Raw genomic sequence first — 19,535 nt, 5'->3', positions numbered from 1 at the left:
AGTAAAATATGTGGAGCTTGCAAAATTTAATTAGTTCAGATTTTAAAAAATCATTTTGTTTCTTATGCTTTCAGGCAAAGACCAAAGAACACGAAGAGGAATTAGAGCGTCATGCCCAATTCTTGTTGGTGAACTTCAATCATACCCACAAGAGGATCCGCAGAGTAGCAGACAAATACCTCTCTGGTTTGGCTGAGACGTGAGTAGAAATCATTTAGTTACCTTGTCTGCTTTTTTCTCGCTTATCATTTTTTCTAAGCGTTTTTATGTCCTTCTATCTGAACCAGATTCCCTCATCTACTCTGGAGCGGTCGTGTGTTGAAGACCATGTTGGATATTCTGCAGACACTCTCTCTGTCACTAAGTGCTGTGAGTATGAGGAGAGGCTTGATGTGATAGACAAAGTGCCAGGTTCTTTGTTTGAGTGCCTGGTTCTCGGTCCCTGTACCGATAACATAATGCAGAGTCAGCAAGTCGCTGTGCTGTGGTCGAATAAAAGAGGTTTTAAGTTGTTTTTGTTGAAACTGATGAGATCTCATGGAAGTGTTTAAATAGATGCAAATATAGACTTCATGTGAACAAAATGTATTCTCCTTTACTTTAGGACATTCACAAGGACCAGCCATACTATGACATTCCCGACACCCCATACAGGATCACTGTTCCTGACACATATGAAGCCAGAGAGGTGAGTTTGGGCTGTTATTACACTTCTGACCACTAGAGGGCAGCATAGTATGGGCTTCAACAATAGTAGGGAGAGAGTTCTTTTTTAAGTGTAAACTGTATTATAATGGTGGACTGAGGTTTGGGCTCTTGAAAAAACTGTAGGAATTAAATAAACAAATGGCATTTAGTTTGTGCTACAATTTATTTTACTCAGTGATTGTCCGCCACTCTTGTTCTTAATAAAGTAGCACTATGTCTTTATTTCCCAACTCCTTTTAGAGCATAGTAAAAGACTTTGCTGCTCGCTGTGGTGAGATCCTGAAAGAAGCAATGAAATGGGCTCCTTCGGTCACAAAGTCTCACCTACAGGTTCGTTTCTTTTACGTTTTTATTTAATAGATGGCCTCTATTAATTTATTTTAAGCAAGCAATTAACTTTTACCTGTTTTGAAAAGGAGTGTTTACTTTGAGTAAACAAGGCATAAGTGACTGTAAATGATTCTTGTCATATCTGTTATTTGGATTTTTCTTGCAGGAGTATCTGAACAAGCATCAGATCTGGGTGTCAGGACTGTCACAGCACACTGGCCTTGCAATGGCCACAGAGAGCATACTTCACTTTGCAGGCTACAACAGACAGAGTACTACACTAGGCGTGAGTCACAGATACACTTCCATCCATGGCTTCACACAAATCCTTCAAATCACCGCAGTTATCATACTGTAAATATTGGATTTAACCCCCGATTAAATGTCAAGATAAATTTAGACAAAATGAGCCAAACTGATGATGAGATAGAATCTACTGCATTTTAGCAATTCTGCAGAAAGATAACGTTCACTAAACCAATACGGTATTTTTTTATATATAGTTTAGATGCAAATTAGTGCAAAGATACGGTTTTACCAAAGATGTATGTAGTCAGAATACTTAGAGCGCAGTAGATGACAAGAGCAAGAGCATTTTGGTAACATACTGTACTTGGAACAAACTGCAAACTAAGAATGTTTAATTCCAAATGGCCTCCCAGGTTTGTTGATTGAATGCTCATTAACAACTGTCCAACATAAAGTGCTTTTTAACATGCCATGTGCAATTTAGCAGCTTTGCCAAAGACGTTGGCTTTTTGTTTGTATTCAGAAAAAGTTTCGTGTTGTTTTTTTTGTTGTGCACATATAGCTTGTGTGTTTTATTTTGTAGCTCTTTAAACAATTTGTAGAAGTCTATGTTCACGTGTGCATGCTTACTAGTCTGTGTGACATTATTTTGCTTGCTAGGCATTTCTTATATGTTCTTTGGGCCTGCATTCTGCTATATCTGTCTTTTCATTTGCTTCATTTGTTGTATTTTGTCTTTATTAAACTGCACCGAACTACCTACCTGGTTGCTTGGCCTGTGTACGGATTTGCTGGTTACCTGGTTACTTACCTGCAATGGACTGGTGGGTGGGTTGGCTGGCTGGCTGGTTGCCCATTTGGCTTACTGGTTATGCTGGTACTGTCTTCCACCATGTGCCCAACCATAGGCTGCTTTCCCTCAGGTTGGTCTGATCACTAAATACAGAGAAAAAGGCCTCAGGCATGACACCCTCAGTATATCCAAGTGTGACATTAAAGCTGTCGCTCATGCTTCCATAGTTTCCACACAGTTGTTCGACAGTTACATTGTGTTTTTTCCCCCTTCAGACCACCCAGCTGACAGAGAGACCAGCATGTGTGAAAAAAGACTACTCCAACTTCATGGCGTCACTCAATCTGCGAAACCGGTACACGGGAGAGGTAAACTATATTGGGAATATTTAAAAGCACAGCTACACAGCCTCTCCTGCTCTCTGATGCTATCTCCTGTCTTTTTTATGTACTGTCTAGGTGGCTGGTATGATCCAGTTCTCAGAGGCGACTCACAGCCAGTCGGATCTCAACAAGTTGATGATCCATCAGATGACCAGTGCTCTGGATAAAAAAGACCCCGAGGCCTTCACCCAGGCCATGTTCAAGATGGCTGCCCTCCTTATAACTACCAAAAGTGAGCAGCTCTGCTTCACTTAAATCAAGCCTGTTATTTATTTATGCATTTAATTATTATATAAAGTTCACTTTTCATTAATAATTTTCTTGTTTTTATGTCTGGCTTTCAGACTGCGATCCACTGCTCTTGCACCATCTTTGTTGGTCTCCTCTGAAGATGTTTACAGAACATGGCATGGAAACTGCCATTGCCTGCTGGGAATGGCTACTGGCTGCGCACAATGGGGTGGAAGTGCCTGTATGTGTCACTTCTCTTAAAATCGTTTAAATAATTACATGAATGCATGTTTAGTTTAAGTTGATTATCTTTAATGTTTCTTCTTAGTTCATGCGTGAAATGGCAGGAGCTTGGCAGATGACAGTAGAGCTGAAGATGGGTTTATTCTCGGAGGCTAAGGTCGAGGCTGGTCCTCTGGCTGTCTCCGAGGAGAGTCAACCTACACCCTGTGCTCCTGATGTCGTCCCTCACTTCCTCTGGATAGAGGTCAGTTATACAGAATAAACTTGTGTTGTTTGCTGTTTAAGGTTTATTTTTAAAGTAATGCTGCCATCTAGCTGCTTTTGAACGGTTTCTTTGCTGAATGTTTTTCGTCACTTGTCCTGACTTTTAATGGATAGATATCTCATTAAAGACAGTGCTGAGTGAGTCCAGCATATTGTAGGTCAATACTGATCAGTTTTTAAATCTATTTTTACATGCTACATCTGGAAGAGTAGATCAGCCCAAGAATTTTGGATCTCATCACCTACAAAGCTTATTTGTTTCTACAAACTGGTAAAGGTTGGGAACATAAACATTTTCTTTTTCTTTCCTTCTTCAAGTTTCTGGTGCAGAGGTTCGAGATAGCCAAGTACTCCAGTGCTGACCAAGTGGAGATTTTCACCGCCATTTTACAGAGATCTCTGTCTCTGAATGTAGGAGGATCAAAAAGCAGCATTAACAAACATGTTGCTGCCATTGGACCAAGATTCAGGTGTTTACTTTGAAATACTGTGGCAATCACAGTATTTGTTTACAAATACAACTGTTTACAACTGTTTATTTAAACTCGCAATTGTATATCTACAATCTGTATAGTTTTCATATTTTTAACCACATGTATAACCTGTTCATAGCCTGTACATAGCTTGTACACTCACTACAGCTATAGCCTGTACATACTTATAGCTATAGTATATTCATAACATACCTTCATACTGTGTAAATTGTAATATACCTATAATAGATCCATATTCTGTAATAAATCTTTATTATTGTTAAAGCACTTTCTGGATGGATGCAAACTGCATTTTGTTGCCTTGTACTTGTAACATGTGCAATGACAATGAAGCTGAATTCTATTCTATTCTATTCTATTCTATTCTATTCTATTCTATTCTATCAGCAGCAATGACAAATGCATAATCCTAAACTCTTGTATCGTCCTTTTGTTTTATTTCAGACTGTTGACTCTTGGTTTGAATCTTCTGCATGCTGATGTGGTGACAAATGCTACCATCAGGAACGTACTGCGAGAGAAAATCTATTCCACAGCTTTTGACTACTTCAGGTAATAAAACTAGTTTTCTTTGCGATGAAGAAAACTCTGTTTAGTGTCTTTAAAGCTGTTTAATGACTTATTTGTTATGTTTGTTTCTGTGTAGCGTTGCTCCCAGATTTCCCACTCAAACAGATAAAAGGCTGAGAGAAGACATCAGTATAATGATCAAGTTTTATGCCAGCTTGCAGTCTGACAAGAAATATCTGACTGCCAACCAGCTGGTTCCTCCAGGTATATCTTCAGTAATTATTAATTAATTACTGTTTTGTACAGCCATTGTCATCACTCTGTGATGTTATACTGATGCTTTGAACAGAAAAAAACAGTCACAGGATTTTAATCTATCAGTATTATTTTCTTAAAGTTTATGTTTGGTATTTATTGTTACACAGATCCCCAAGACATGTCTGTGAACAGCCTGTCTGTCGTGGCAGTGACAGACAGCCGAAGCAGTCTCGATGTAGCAGTGGGTCAGAGGCAGCAGGTCGCTCAGGGATGGATCAACACATACCCTCTGTCCTCAGGGATGTCCACCATATCCAAGAAATCAGGTAAAACACACAGTGTGTTAAAATTATACATGCGAAGTTGGTTACAGTGACTCTGCTTCTTATTCACCACTTTTTCTTTATACATTTCAGGACTGTCTAAAAAAAGCAATAGAGGCACCCAGCTGCACAAGTATTACATGAAACGCAGGACTCTTCTTCTGGCTTTACTGGTATTTCAACAAGTATTATTATTCACAAATATGTGGTAATAAAGTGAAGCGCATGCTTTAGTGTATTTTTCTATTTATGAATAGATAGTCGAAAGTGGACCTATTATGCTTTTCAGAATTTTCTGTTACAGTGCTGCATGATTATATTAAACACGAATAAAATGTAAAAATCCTGAAGTCAGAGTATATACAAGTATTCTCTATGAGCCATAAGCTCAGGTTTTAGACATTTTTTTTCTACTCTTGGCTCTGCATGATGTCACTGACAGCGGGTAGCCTTAATATGGTCAGTTGTGGCACAGCAGTTCCACTTGTCTGCTCTTCAAACTCTCTGACTGGGCAGCTAGTAAGAAGAAGTTGACTTGCAGGGAGGGTGGCTTGAAGATTGAGGAACTTGTTTCAGGCAGACAATAAACTTGAATGACATAAATAAGGGTTAAATTGAACTGGAAATCATTCAAGTGGAGTTCAATAATAACAAATGTAAATAAGCATAATAGGTCACCTTTTTAATTTGGGCTTGATGTGACCAAAAAGCTACTTTATGTTTCACAAACTTCATAATGCAAATTACGTGAAATCCAACTGATCTAAACTTGTATGTTTCTTTCCAGGCCAGTGAGATTGAGCGGCTGACAATATGGTACAATCCATTATCCACTCAAGAGCTTGCCATTACTACAGAACAGTCAGTGGAGACGAGTATTGCTAACTGGAGATCCAAATACATCAGTCTGACGGAGAAACAGTGGAAGGACAACGTCAATCTAGCGTGGAGCATAGCACCCTACCTTGCCCTCCAGCTGCCTGCCAGGTACACAGAAAATCAAAATGCCTTGCATCCTATGTTTCATAAATGTAATACATTTCGTCTAATTTGAAAAACTTGAATGCTTGTATTCAACAGAAAACAGTTAAAGTAAAAAGCATAAATAAAAAAATCTTATTTTAAATTCCGAAATAACAAAATAATGCTACAGCATCCTTTGTGCCATGTATCCACCATCTGCACATGTCCAAACCTCAACATCGCCTCTCTAACCTCGTCTCTAAAATGCTTAAACTGAACTGTCCCTCTGATAGGCTCATTTGTAGTCTTGTCCATCTTGGGGTCCCACTAAAAATGTTAACATCACATGTTCACCTTGGCTTTCTGTATTTTTGTCAGTGCCATCGTTTCCAAACCATACATGATGGCAGTTCTTCCCTTTCATTCTTGCACTTCTTGCTGTCGCAAGTCACCTCTGACACTCGTCTTCACCATTGCTAAATTAAAAATCTAGTTATTGGTAAACAATTATCAAAATATCAATAAAACAACAAGGGGGAAAAAACTCACTGGCCACGAAACTGCTTTAAAATAACATGAAACAACAACAGATGGCTGACTTTGTTTAGCTTAAATAAGATAAGATAGATAAGATAAGATAAGATAATTCTTTATTGTCATTGCACAGTCATACATAGTACAGTAGTACAATGAAATTGGAAAAACTGTCCTACGTCGGTACTACATATAACACAACACGACACGATATGACACATCACAACGCAACACAAAACAACACAACACAGTATATTAACTTAGAAATAAAAAGAAGAATAAGTGTTATGTGTATTGCACACTGTTATTATTGCACATTAATTATTATTGCACCTTGTTATAAATATAAATATTACTATTGTTATTGTTTTAAACATTGTTACCTCCCCCTAAAAAAAGTCCAGGCAGGTAGCCAATCAGGTCAGCTATTTGCATTGATTAGGGCTATTGCCCTGTTGTAAAAGCTGTCCTTGAGTCTGTTTGTTCGGGACCTCAGCAGCCTGAACCTCCTGCCAGACGGCAGCAGCTTAAACACCCGATGTCCTGGGTGTGTACAGTCTCGTAGGATGCTGCGTGCCTTCTTGAGACAGCGAGTGCTGTACAGGTCCTTCAGGGAGGGAAGAGGATGTCCAATGATTTTTTGGGCCATATTGATGACCCTCTGGAGTGCCTTTCTGTGTGCTGTGGTGCAGCTGGAGAACCATACACCGATGCAATATGTCAGCACACTTTCAATGGAGCAGCGGTAGAAGACGGTCAGCAGCTCCTTCTTCAGGTCCATTTTTCTGAGGATTCTCAGAAAGTGGAGACGCTGTTGGGCCTTCTTTAAGACCGCAGAGGTGTTAGAGCTCCATTGGAGGTCTGTGTCTATGTGCACACCCAGAAACTTGAAACTGGAGACCCTTTCCACGCACTCCCGTTGATGCTGACAGGCTGCAGCTCGGACTTCCTCCTTCTGAAGTCAACTACCAGTTCTTTTGTCTTGGTGATATTGAGATCCAGGTTGTTATCTACACACCAATCTGACAGCCTCTGAACTTCAGCTCTGTACGCCGTCTCATCTCCCCCTGAGATGAGCCCCACCACGGTGGTATCATCTGCAAACTTGATGACTGCGTTGTCTGGGTGGGTACTAACACAGTCATGTGTGTACAGAGTGTACAGTAGGGGACTCAGTACACAGCCTTGTGGAGAGCCGGTGTTGAGGCTGAGGGCTGAGGAAAGATGAGGCCCCACTCTAACTCTCTGTACACGGTCTGACAGGAAGTCTCTGATCCAGCGGCAGGTGGTAGAAGGAAGTCCGATTTCCAGCAGTTTAACTATTAGTCTGTCCGGGAGTATAATTTTGTTGTTGAAATAAAGTAAGTGTCATTTATGGAAAGACATTAGCCATTTATTTAATTTTATTTATTGATTGTGTTTCAGATTCAAAAACACAGAGGCTATTGTCTCTGAGGTGACTCGTTTAGTGCGAATGGATCCAGCTGCTGTGTGTGACGTTCCTGAGGCGGTCAAGGTGAGGTCTACCACCTGTCTTCACAAACCACCAGGTGGATTGTGACAATTGTCTGTTTGGTTTAATTCATCATGCTTTTATTTTAAAGTGTCGAGCAAATATCATGTGTGCTGTAAGTCAGCTGGTTTTCAGTAAAGGCTTAAACATCCAGAACAAATCACAAATGACCATTGACACAGTAACTGGCATCATGAAACTAACACATTTTATGAACAAACTAAAAAGTTTTTGTTTGTCACTTAGGTTTTTTTTAAGTGGCTATAGTGTCACATGAGAAATTGTTGTGTTATTGAGTAATCGTTTTCCCTCCAGCCCTCTCCAGTCCTTTGTGTTTAGTTTTGCGTGATTGAACTCTTAATGAGCCTTGTACCTGTTTAAAGAAGGAGCAGTGGAGGCAAAACACAGCTTTCCCCAAAGACCACTGTAATTTTGCAGATAATGCTCTTTGTTTATTCCAGTTAATTTAGTAACTAATAAACACAGTTTCCTCTGGTAGATAGTTGGCACACAATCAGGGCTGATCCTGTGTTACATTATATGGGATCTATCATGGTAATGTTGCAAATGTGGATTCAATTTTAACACTTTTTGATGTTTTTCTACAGTTTCTGGTGACATGGCACACAATTGATGCTGACTCTCCAGAGCTGAGTCATATCCTGTGCTGGGCTCCAGCAGACCCGCCAACTGGACTATCCTACTTCTCGTCCATGTACCCTCCTCATCCCCTCACAGCCCAGTATGGGGTCAAAGTCCTCCGCTCCTTTCCTCCCGTATGTTATTATTTTCATTTTCATTTTCTTTTTCAATTATTTTCATTTTTTTCACATGGGTGTGAAGATGAACCCAGCTGTTACAGTTAATTCAAGAAAAGTTAAGATTTGACTAACACAAATTGATAAAGTATTCAAATGGGCAGCGACAGGAAATTCATAGCTGTTTACTAGATGGTTAAAAAGTGAGTGGATAGTTAAACCAGCCCGCTGAGATTTATGGCTAACAGTTGAAAATAACATCTGATACTGTAGGCAAACAATTAAACTTGTAAACAGTTAATAAGGTCAGATAAACAGTTAAAATAAGTTATTAAAGTGTTGGATAACCGTGTAGGTTAACCATAGAAATTATAGGAGAGAGACAGGGCCTTCAAATATCAATTCCACATCTGTAAACATGGTGGTAGAAGTTGAACTTCCAGTGGAAAACAGTACATTTAAATGGAGGATGAACAAATGTATAGCTAGTTGATCATGTAAGTTAACTGTATGAATCAATGATTCCCAAACTGTGGGGTGAGGTCTCCTGGTGGGACAAATTAATAAGAGAAATTACAAGTATGTAGATTTATAAACATTTATTCATTTATTTATATAAAAAGTGAATAAAAATGTTTTTTTGGTAATAGGAGGTAGTTTGTGATATTACTCTGATCTAAATTTACTGCTCTTTCATTGAGGTTTGTGAAATGTGTGACCCACCTCCCTGTGGCAGGTGGGTCACACATTAGCTTTAAAACTTTGCATATAACTCGGTAGCATTAGCAATTTATAGCCAACCGCCTGTGTTCCTTTTTAAGGAAACACATCACTTTCGGTTGTATGTTGATAAGAGTGTAGATTGAAGATTGGGTGGGCCCCATGCGGTTTTCTGGATTTAAGTGGGCCACGGCCCGACTTTGGTAATGGCTGCTATAGATCGACAAATTATGTTATCAGTTTAAAAAAAAATAAAGAATAACAGTTTAAATACAGTAGCTACAGTTACAATTGAGTAGTGGTGGGCTAATGGTTGTCCAGATGCAGTTTACAGAAAATTTATAGTTTTATTTTATTTCTAATATTGATATTAAAGAAGATTTATGTGCATGATAGACGGTTTTTAGGTTATCAGATGAAAAAGGGTTGGGAAAGTATCTTCGTTTCCCCTGACAAATTTCCTTTACAATTTAAACATGATTAGAAATGACGTTTGAGTGAAGTTTACTGTAATAAGCTAAATTGTTGTATTAATTACTTTTTTGTTTTTATTCTCTTTTTAGGATGCCATTTTGTTTTACATTCCTCAAATTGTCCAAGCTCTTCGTTATGACAAGGTAATTATCATATTTTCTGAGTCTTATTCAGAGCCCTCTTAACATGAATAAATGATCGACTTTCCCTGTTTGCATCCTGGTGCAGATGGGTTATGTGAGAGAGTACATCCTGTGGGCTGCTCAGAAGTCTCAGCTGCTGGCTCACCAGTTCATCTGGAACATGAAGACCAATATATACCTGGATGAGGAAGGAAACCAAAAAGACCGTGAGATGCCCACCTTCACTATTTCTTCACTATGCTACACTCAGAATAAAAAAAGCAGGGGGTCTAGACCATGTGCAATGACCAATAATCTTGTTGCCTTTTGAAATGGACCAGACCACGTCTGTGACCACTCACAGTCTGGTGTTTTCTCCAAAGCATCTTGGTGCCTCAAGATGGCGATAAAACGTTAGTAAAGACAGTCTTCTGTCAATTTGGGTCAACTTGGAAATCACATAAAATCTCTTTATGAGAATACAGTGGTTACCTGTGTTACATCTTCAAAAACTACGAATGTTTTGCTATCGTATTAACTACAGAACCTCACAGATTGCTGCAAGATGATGATTTAACTGCAAAATGACATAAATGCATAGCCTTTCTTTTATATAGGATTATAACCAGAATACAACCAGTTGGCAACTGGTCGGGTGGTTATGGGTGCAGACTGACTCAGATTGATTGCAAGGTTTGGCAATCTATCTGCATTTTCCATTGAAGTTAATTGCAAACCTTCACCGGTTTGTCTGGAGGTTGGGCAACCTTCACCAGGCAATCTGCCATTGAAAGTATTGCATGTTCAACCTCTGGGTGACCAGTTGGTTGCTGCAACTACCAGATGTGAAATGTTCAGTGTAAATATTGCAATATGTTGCTACAGTTGCAAAAACTCAAGATCTTCTGTCCTCCTGCAGCGGACATAGGAGAACTGTTGGAACAGATGGTTGAGGAGATCATCAATTCACTGTCTGGCCCGGCCAAAGACTTCTACCAGAGGGAGTTTGACTTCTTCAATGAAATAACCAATGTGTCAGCCATTATTAAGTATGAAAACACTCTATTTATTTCACTGTGCTTTTATGAATTTTAAATGGTTTACGTTTTAGGGCGTTTCCAAAGTGAACTTTTGCTACAGTGTTGCTTCCTTAAATTATTATTTTTTTCTTTTTTCCTTAACTATGTTCCTCAATCTCAAAACTCATGAACATCTGAGACAAAAGATCAAAAAATATCAAGTTCATGTTCTGACTTTTTTCAGAGATTTCAAAGTAACTGCTGGAGTTGAGCCTTTCTGTTTAAAAAGATCCATTCCCTCTTGGTAATCTGCAAAGTGTTCATGAAGTGATAACACTTATTCCCATGAGCCAAGAAGCTTTGTTCCTTCCCCTGACTCCAGTGTTTTGCTCTTTAAATCCCTTTGTTGTTCATTTATTTGTCTATTTGTTGCTTCGCTGTCACTCCCATCATACTTAATTTTGGAAAACAGCCTATGCTGTGTTTCCCCAGCCCCTGACCGCCTGTCCACCAGTGTGTACACTCTGCAGCTGATGAGCTGTTTTCTGACAACCTTGATACAGAGAGTGTTTTGTCAGCCCACTAGAGGTTGGGAAATTCCCCTCTGCCCTTATTACAGCACTAATTGCAACAAGCCAGGGGAGAAGCCTCTGTCCCCTGACTTCAAGACTCTACCCTGGCGGCTCCCCTCTGTGGTTGACAGCAGAGCCTGGCTGTCACATATGATCTGGAGTCATTCATGGAGATACCCATGCATGCTTTTCTAAGTAACAGAGGTAATAAACCTAGAAGTGTTGTAACTCTGTGTGTTTAAGTTGTTTTGTTTGTCCTTGTCAGACCCTTTCCCAAAGGAGAGGAGAGGAAGAGGGCCTGTCTGGAAGCCATGTCACAGATCAAAGTCCAGCCTGGCTGTTATCTGCCCAGTAACCCAGAGGCCATAGTTTTGGATATAGATTACAAATCTGGTACTCCTATGCAGAGGTGGGCCTAACAACCAACATTTTTAAAATTTTTAAGAATTAAAATAAAACACAGTGAAATGTTAAAGTGTAAAAATATGCTTTTCTACTCTTTGTGTTTTTGTTTAGTGCTGCCAAGGCTCCCTACCTGGCCAAGTTCAAAGTTAAGAGGTGTGGAGTCATTGAGCTGGAAAAAGAAGGTACTGGTTATGTTAAAGGGCTCCTTCAAACATGTGCTGCCCTGGTGTGCACAACAATGTGTGTTTCAGTTAACTAGTTAGAAATTAACTGAAGTTCCTCCAATCATAAAGTGTTTACTGGTTACAAGATTAGTCCTGCATCACTTAATGTCTCTCTTAGAATAGAATAGCCTTTATTGTTATTGTACAGGGTACAACGAAATTGGAGTGCCACTCCCTTGGTGCAAAATACAATAATAAATATAAATGTAAAATATAAAAGGTACAATAAAACAATCGTAAGTACTCAAACAATAGTAAGTACGATATATATACAGGATAGCAGCATTAATATAATGACAGTATGAATAGCAGCATAATATAATGACAGTGACAGTATGATATAGCTAAGCAGGTTCAATTGTTCAATTGTGCTTATTTACTACGGTGATAGCTCTGGGAAAGAAGCTATCCCTGAATCTGTTTGTCCTGGTTTTATGTGACCTGTACCGTCGGCCTGACGGCAATAGTTCAAACAGATGATTGCTGGGGTGAGAATGGTCCTTGATGATATTGCCAGCTCTGCTGAGGTACCGAGAGTTTGCAATGACCTCCAGGCTGGGCAGAGAGCAGCCAGTGATCTTCTGGGCTGTGTTGACGACCCTCTGCAGTGCTTTCCTGTCTGCAGCTGAGCACCCTGCATACCATGTTGTTATGCCGTACGTTAGGATGCTCTCTATGGTGGCTCTGTAGAATGTCACCAGCAGCCTCTCCTCCAGGTTGTTCCTCCTGAGCACTCTCAGAAAGTGGAGACGCTGCTGGGCCTTTTTTACCACCGCCGTGGTATTTGCAGTCCAGGAGAGATCATCAGAGATCTGCATGCCCAGAAACCTCATGGAGTGTACCCTCTCCACACAGTTCCCGTGAATGTAAAGTGGGGCCGGGTCTGCTCTGCCCTTCCTGAAGTCCAAGATAAGTTCTTTAGTTTTCGTGGTGTTCAGTTGGAGGTTATTAACTGAACACCACTCAGTCAGTCTGTTGACCTCATCTCTGTAGTCCGACTCATCCCCCCTTGAGATGAGTCCAACCACTGTGGTGTCATCCGCGAACTTTATGATGGTGTTTGAGAGATGGGTAGGGGAGCAGTCGGATGTGTAGAGCGTAAACAGGAGGGGACTCAGAACACATCCTTGTGGAGACCCGGTGCTGGACAGGTGGGGGCCGAGTCTGACAGACTGTGGAATATTTGTCAGGAAGTCCTTGATCCAGAGGCAGATGGGGGTGGAGAGTCCCATGTGACACAGTAGGGTGTCTTCAGGGTGTAATGCAGGGTTTTAATTTTGCTTTAGTTAGATCAATCGGACCAGGTTTGGCTTTCAGATAATTTGTGTTATTGGTGCAAATCTTAGACTCAAACTCTAAACATGCATTATTCTGTATGATGAAGCTCAAGCGCAGTAAGGACCAAAATGCAATTTCTGAGTGAACAGGGGATACAGAGTAGTTTTAATACTTCTGTAACTGGTCACATGGTTCTCGTCACACTTATCCAACAGACACATCAGAATTCATATTAACAACTGTATGTCGTCATCAGCACCACTAGTATGTGGAGTCACCCAGGGCTTAATCCTTGGTCCATATCTCTTTTCTTTATACATAACTGTAATATTTGTTAAATCTAATAGATTCGGCTAAATTTGTGCTTTGTTTTAAATGACTGCTGAAAACTAATTTCTAAGGATTAGCTCTTCCTTAATCTTTTGCCCATTATTTTTTGCCTCTTGTTCTTCTAATGCGAGTGTGTGTGAATCTGTTTGAAGGATGAGTGTACAATCATGTGTCTGACTGTGTGTTTGTTTGTTAGATATGTACGCTTATCTTTAATGTGCCTTAAAACTGCTGTACAAATATTTATTAAAGTTACGCTCAGATTAAAAGTGTGCCATAACGTCTCTCCCTCAGGTCTGCTGTGTCGCTCAGATTCGGTGGATGAGAGGAAGAGTGAAGAGGAGGCAAAGAGGATCTGCTGGCAGGCAGCCATCTTCAAAGTTGGAGATGATTGCAGACAGGTCTCACTTTCACACTTCTGATAATTAACCTCTCCCCAACTATCATTGCTATCTCTATTTTAGCCAGATTTAATTTTCTCTACTATTTGCTGATTTGTGTTCACAGGACATGCTGGCCCTTCAGATCATCAGCCTCTTTAAGAACATCTTCCAGATGGTGGGCCTCGATCTCTATGTGTTTCCGTACAGGGTGGTGGCCACTGCTCCAGGAGTAAGTTCACAGCAACTCCTTCCTTACATGAACTACTGAATGTGCAAATCTATACTTCCTCTTATTCCTCCTCTTTCTGATGTTGTGCCACAGTGTGGAGTGATTGAGTGCATCCCTGACTGCAAGTCTCGTGACCAACTGGGCCGACAGACAGACTTTGGGATGTACGACTATTTCAGGAACCAGTATGGAGATGAATCCACTCTAGCCTTCCAGAAGGTAAATACTGAATCTTAGGTTTTTCTAGTCATCTGAAAGTTAAAAGACCATATTTCTTATTGACAGATTTTTTCATATTCCCTCCAACGCTTGTCCTTTCAGGCACGGTACAACTTCATTCGCAGTATGGCAGCTTACAGCTTGCTGCTCTTCCTGCTGCAAATAAAAGACAGACACAATGGCAACATCATGCTGGACAGCCAGGGCCACCTTATTCACATTGGTGTGTATTCAGTGTGGTTCTCTTATTGAAACTGTCATTTCGGTTGCTTCTTTTGATTTTCAAGTAAAATTGCCAGTTTTTCCCCATGAACTGTGTCTCACTAAACTGAATGATGAAATAAAAATTCAGCTGTTTAGTGGTTTACCATTCTTAAAAGAATTTTAAGTCTCTACAAGCATTTATACATCAATAAAACGCAGTTACTGTGTGGCAAAAATGTAAAAGATGGCTTGCATCCAAAGGTGTGACTGCAGTTTGTGAAAACTCTTCTAAATATTCGTAGTTGTATTAATGTTACATGACATTATCTTTTCCCCACCAAACTCCTCTTTTAACAAAATCATATAAATTTATTGAAAGTGCATCGGTGTGTTTATTTGTTCCCAGACTTTGGGTTCATGTTTGAAAGTTCTCCCGGTGGAAACCTCGGCTGGGAGCCAGATATCAAGCTAACCGATGAAATGGTGATGATCATGGGTGGAAAGATGGAGGCGACACCCTTCAAGTGGTTCATGGAGATGTGCGTGAGGGGATACCTGGCTGTCAGGTGAGTGCTGAAGAAAATAATAACTGATCTTTGACTGGTAACATGTAACATTAAGACAAGTTTCTGTGGTGAATCAGGCCCTACATGGATGCAGTCGTCTCCTTGGTCACGCTCATGCTGGACACTGGTCTTCCCTGCTTCAGAGGACAGACCATCAAATTGCTCAAGTGAGTGAGAATGTTTTTGCGTTTTGTGCTGCTATGAATAAGCTGATTAGAACCTTCAATGCTAGTTGCTGTTGTTGTTAAAAATCTTGTTTCCCCACATCTAGGCAGCGATTCAACCCAGGTTTGAGTGAAAAAGATGCAGCATCTTTCATCATCAAAGTCATCCAGAATTGCTTCCTCAGCAACAGGTTGGTAGATTTTTTTTCTATGTATATGTATATATGTAAAAATAAAACCAATAAAATATGTATATATAGATTTCTGATTGCATCCTTCTTCTTTTTTCCTTTGTGTTAAACAGGAGTAGGACCTACGACATGATCCAGTATTACCAAAACCAGATCCCATATTAAACATTCGTGCCTAAGCATGTGCATATACTGGCTGGTACATAGTGTGTGCGTGCGTGAGTTTGCGTGTGTGCCTTTGATGATGTTCACCAATGAAGATTGTGGCTCACTGTTTTTGCTGATTGTTGGCTGCTGTCCCTTGTGTTTGTTTTAGCGTCTTGTTTAATTATGAAAACATTTTTGCTTTACATTAGTTGTGTTTTCTCTTATTTATTATGTCAAATGAAAATCAATTATATTCTTAATAATTATTCTATTGCACTGGCATCTTGACTTCTGTGTACTTAGAAAAAAAAAGCTTGTTAATCTGCACGTTAAGTAAAATACTTTATCAGCGTTTGTGCCAAATTTAAATAATTTATAATGTCCGTGAATGTGCTTTCTGTTGATTTTTAGGTGGGGTTTGAAATGTAATTGGATACTTAAAGTAGCTAAAGTAGACCAGTTTCAGTTCTGACCATTGTGGCCTATTCTGTCATCTCGTACTTGACTGTACTACTGTGCTTCTCTTTTTAATGGACCAGTCAGAGTACTTTGATCTGTGGCATGGTACTTGTATTTACAGTGAGACTTGACTGTATAGACTTGAGTTACACTGTATGTATTTTTCATATTTCCACTTTCAACAGAAGAAATGATGCTCACATGTTCTGGGAAACACTGGGGCTGAGATTTGTATATTTAGCATTGTCAAATGGGGAGGGGTAATAAATGGCTATAAATCAGTCTTTTCTATTGTTTGTCTGTGAAGGTAAGGCACAGCTTAATTGTTGGGCAGTTGCATGAAGTTAAATGTTAACTACCATGTAGCTTGTGTCCAATGTGGCTTTTGTTCAAAAATATTTTAGTAATCCACAGTGCTGTGCCCCATTTCTGTACGGTCAGCTTAAGCCTTCATGTATTGTTACTGGTTGTAAAGATTTTGCCTCTTTATATATTTATAGCCATGACCCATTTTCTGTCTCCTTTTCTATCTTCATGCCTTTTGAATGAGAATGCATAAGATATGAAAGCAAATAAAGAATTATCACTGAAGACACAGTATTTCTTGATACCTTGTTAAACTTCTTATTGACCAGAACAGAAGGCGTTACACTTGGTGGTACTGTAAAGTTGAAACAAAATATTGAGCAGTATATGATCATATTGGTGCAAAATGCCAATATTTATATTTAAATTCAGTTATCATGCAGTTTGACTGCTCAGACTTGCTACAGTATGACTTCTTTAGGTAGAACTTATCAAGCGAGAGAGGATCAAGTGGACAGAAGTTAATTAACTTGCACTGAAGAAATAATTCGGACAAAGCCAACAGCAGGGGAAGTGAGTCAGAGTGATACAGTCATGTGAAAACAACTCTATTCAGTCCTGTTAAAAACTGACTGCTTCCATGGGAATTAAGAGAGTAAGTAGCAGCTAGGTGCTCCTGGTAAAATGCACTTAATTAACTGATCACAAGTAAGTGTGACCACCTCTATAAAACCAGATGTTTTGGCAATTTGCTGGTCTGGAGCATTGAGGTGTATTAACACAATGCCACAGTCTTCCCAGGAGTGGATGTCCCAGCAAATTCGTCCCAAGGTCAGTAAAGAAACTGCATAAACCCCAAGAGCTGCAGCTCAGACTTAAAAAGCCTCGATCAGCCTGTTATTCGTTCATTAAAGTACAATTACGAAAAGATCGAATAAGTACAGCTTATTTGGTTCCTAGGAGAAAATGTATCTCTAAAAAGTTACATCTGAGAAATCCTCCTCTTGTAGGACAGATGAGAACAAAGTTGAGACATTTGGCCATTTGCACAGCACATGTGCAAATGTGCACAGCATTTGAAAGCCAAACAGCATATCAGCACAAACGCCTCATTTAAAATATCCAGAAACACAGTGGCTGAAAAAGAAAACAATCAAGGTTTCGCAATGTCCAAAGTCCAGACCACAATCTAGTAATACTGATCACAGATACACACTAACCACAATGCAGTGAATATATCATAGATGACAGTCGTGCTATATACGGAGTATTGGATCATCACTTTATCATGAAACCATCACTTTTGTGGCCAATGAATGGTATTGTGATCATGAAACAATCTGTGATTTGTTTCTGTTAAAGATCCCTGATTTAACAGTTGATTGTACATCCACCAGAGGGCAACACATACTGGCATCATTTAATCTGTGTCCAAGTTCTTGAGCTGCTCAAAAAGATACTGCTGATTTCTGTGACACCTTATCAGTAACTGTAATATTCATCCTTGTGTTGTGAGGATGGCTGTCATGGCACAAGACATAACAAGAATGCTACCAAATCTTTTCCCTCTGATAAAAGTGACCTCAAGTGTGCCTTCAAGCATTTAGAGATGCGCTGACAGACTCTGCTTTTAGAGAACATGGTGCCCTCTGACAGCAGCTTGACTTTAAATGGAGGTGAACTTGTACACTCCTGTTTCTGCTGTATGGAGCGCATGAAATACTCTAGCCAAACATGTTACATTAAACAGACTGATGCTGGAATAAGAGTATAATAAACACAGACAAGCCCAAAAGGTATTTCAAACTCAAAGGCTTTACTTCAGATTCATACAGCAGCACTTGGATTAAAAAAAAAAATTAGGTGAATAATCAAACACATACGTCAAAAACAATAGTTCAACAGCTAATAAAAGATGAAGTTGGAAAAAAAATCTAAATTTTCTGTTTAGAAGTTTGACCCAAGTTTGCTTATGTGACTTATTCATTTATTCAACTTTTAACAGACAGCCTTTATATACTGCAGCTTAGAGTGCATTTGGAGTGGGCTGCTGGTTGCATCACCAGATGGGAGTGATAGAGCCGAACCAGCCCAGGGTCAGCACACGCTGGAGGCCAACCAGTCAGATGGAGTGAGTGAGTGTAGCAAAGATCCCATGACAGCACACTTGCTTAGTTTTTTCTGCTTCTTTTTTTGCAGTGATTTTCATCAAACGTCTACATATTTCAATGTGGGGAAAAAGGTGCTGATGGTTACATGTCGGTGTACTCTTCACACTCTGTTTGGTTAAAATTTGATTGTGTACTGACTCACAGGAGGGGAACACACTGATGTTGCTACATCACTGCAACACATCTTGGCCATACAGGTGTAGTGATTTGACACAAGAGATTCAAATTTAGGATCTTTGTATGTATATATATATATACATATATATATAGATGCAACATTAAGGGGTCTATGAGTTCATTCATTTATTTTCATTTATTTATTGGCCCAAACACATTATTATAGAAAACACAATAAGAAAGAAAAAGCAACAACAAATGCAAAATGCAAATCAGAAAAGACAAGATTTCAAAATGTTCAATGACCCTTTAGAAAAGTTAGTGAAAAGTTGTCTTTAGCTTTTTGTTTTGTGTTTTATTTGGTGTTATATTGTTGCATTTTGCACCCAAGAGCCATCATGATATCCATCTATTACTCAGTGCATGGGTATAAATGACACCAGACTGGTACACGTCTGTTTCTCACAACCTGTCTTTCATTCAAATAATGTTTTTGTTTGTTTTATGTGTGCAAATGGGGAAAATCACAAAAAGAGAATGATGCTTTGAGCATTAGATACGGCTTTCACACTGGATGTATTTTGATCCTGACAGTTTGAAGTGCAGTTGAGTTAATGTGTTAGTCTGTGGATGCTAAATGCCATTAGGTTGCTACTTGTGATGGAGTGATTGGTATAAGAA

At 39.5% G+C, this 19,535-nt stretch overlaps 1 protein-coding gene across 3 annotated transcripts in view; it reads left to right on the top strand.

Annotated features, from left to right (window-relative positions):
- Positions 1-16,860, top strand: part of pi4kab (phosphatidylinositol 4-kinase, catalytic, alpha b) — a 31,648-nt gene extending 14,788 nt beyond the window's left edge. For 2 of the 3 annotated variants that reach the window (XM_031728013.2, XM_039621206.1), the window contains 31 exons: positions 75-199; positions 288-369; positions 605-688; positions 949-1,038; positions 1,205-1,324; positions 2,196-2,210; positions 2,356-2,448; positions 2,539-2,695; positions 2,808-2,935; positions 3,023-3,181; positions 3,520-3,671; positions 4,140-4,247; positions 4,342-4,469; positions 4,631-4,789; positions 4,880-4,959; positions 5,574-5,773; positions 7,709-7,799; positions 8,405-8,572; positions 9,838-9,891; positions 9,977-10,097; positions 10,790-10,919; positions 11,727-11,870; positions 11,978-12,048; positions 13,993-14,099; positions 14,206-14,310; positions 14,404-14,529; positions 14,632-14,752; positions 15,140-15,299; positions 15,377-15,466; positions 15,571-15,654; positions 15,768-16,860. In XM_031728013.2, the coding sequence (XP_031583873.2) occupies positions 75-199; positions 288-369; positions 605-688; positions 949-1,038; positions 1,205-1,324; positions 2,196-2,210; positions 2,356-2,448; positions 2,539-2,695; positions 2,808-2,935; positions 3,023-3,181; positions 3,520-3,671; positions 4,140-4,247; positions 4,342-4,469; positions 4,631-4,789; positions 4,880-4,959; positions 5,574-5,773; positions 7,709-7,799; positions 8,405-8,572; positions 9,838-9,891; positions 9,977-10,097; positions 10,790-10,919; positions 11,727-11,870; positions 11,978-12,048; positions 13,993-14,099; positions 14,206-14,310; positions 14,404-14,529; positions 14,632-14,752; positions 15,140-15,299; positions 15,377-15,466; positions 15,571-15,654; positions 15,768-15,819 (3,504 nt within the window). In that variant the 3' untranslated portion in view covers positions 15,820-16,860. The remainder of the gene's footprint in view (positions 1-74; positions 200-287; positions 370-604; positions 689-948; positions 1,039-1,204; positions 1,325-2,195; positions 2,211-2,355; positions 2,449-2,538; positions 2,696-2,807; positions 2,936-3,022; positions 3,182-3,519; positions 3,672-4,139; positions 4,248-4,341; positions 4,470-4,630; positions 4,790-4,879; positions 4,960-5,573; positions 5,774-7,708; positions 7,800-8,404; positions 8,573-9,837; positions 9,892-9,976; positions 10,098-10,789; positions 10,920-11,726; positions 11,871-11,977; positions 12,049-13,992; positions 14,100-14,205; positions 14,311-14,403; positions 14,530-14,631; positions 14,753-15,139; positions 15,300-15,376; positions 15,467-15,570; positions 15,655-15,767) is intronic. The other variant, XM_031728015.2, reaches the window with a different exon arrangement.
- The last annotated feature ends 2,675 nt before the right edge of the window (positions 16,861-19,535 follow it).

This window comes from Oreochromis aureus, linkage group 12 (genome assembly GCF_013358895.1).
Source record: "Oreochromis aureus strain Israel breed Guangdong linkage group 12, ZZ_aureus, whole genome shotgun sequence".
Classification (NCBI taxonomy): Eukaryota; Metazoa; Chordata; class Actinopteri; order Cichliformes; family Cichlidae; genus Oreochromis; species Oreochromis aureus.
Note: the sequence above shows the minus strand (reverse complement) of the source record. Positions and strands in the feature narration are given on the sequence as shown.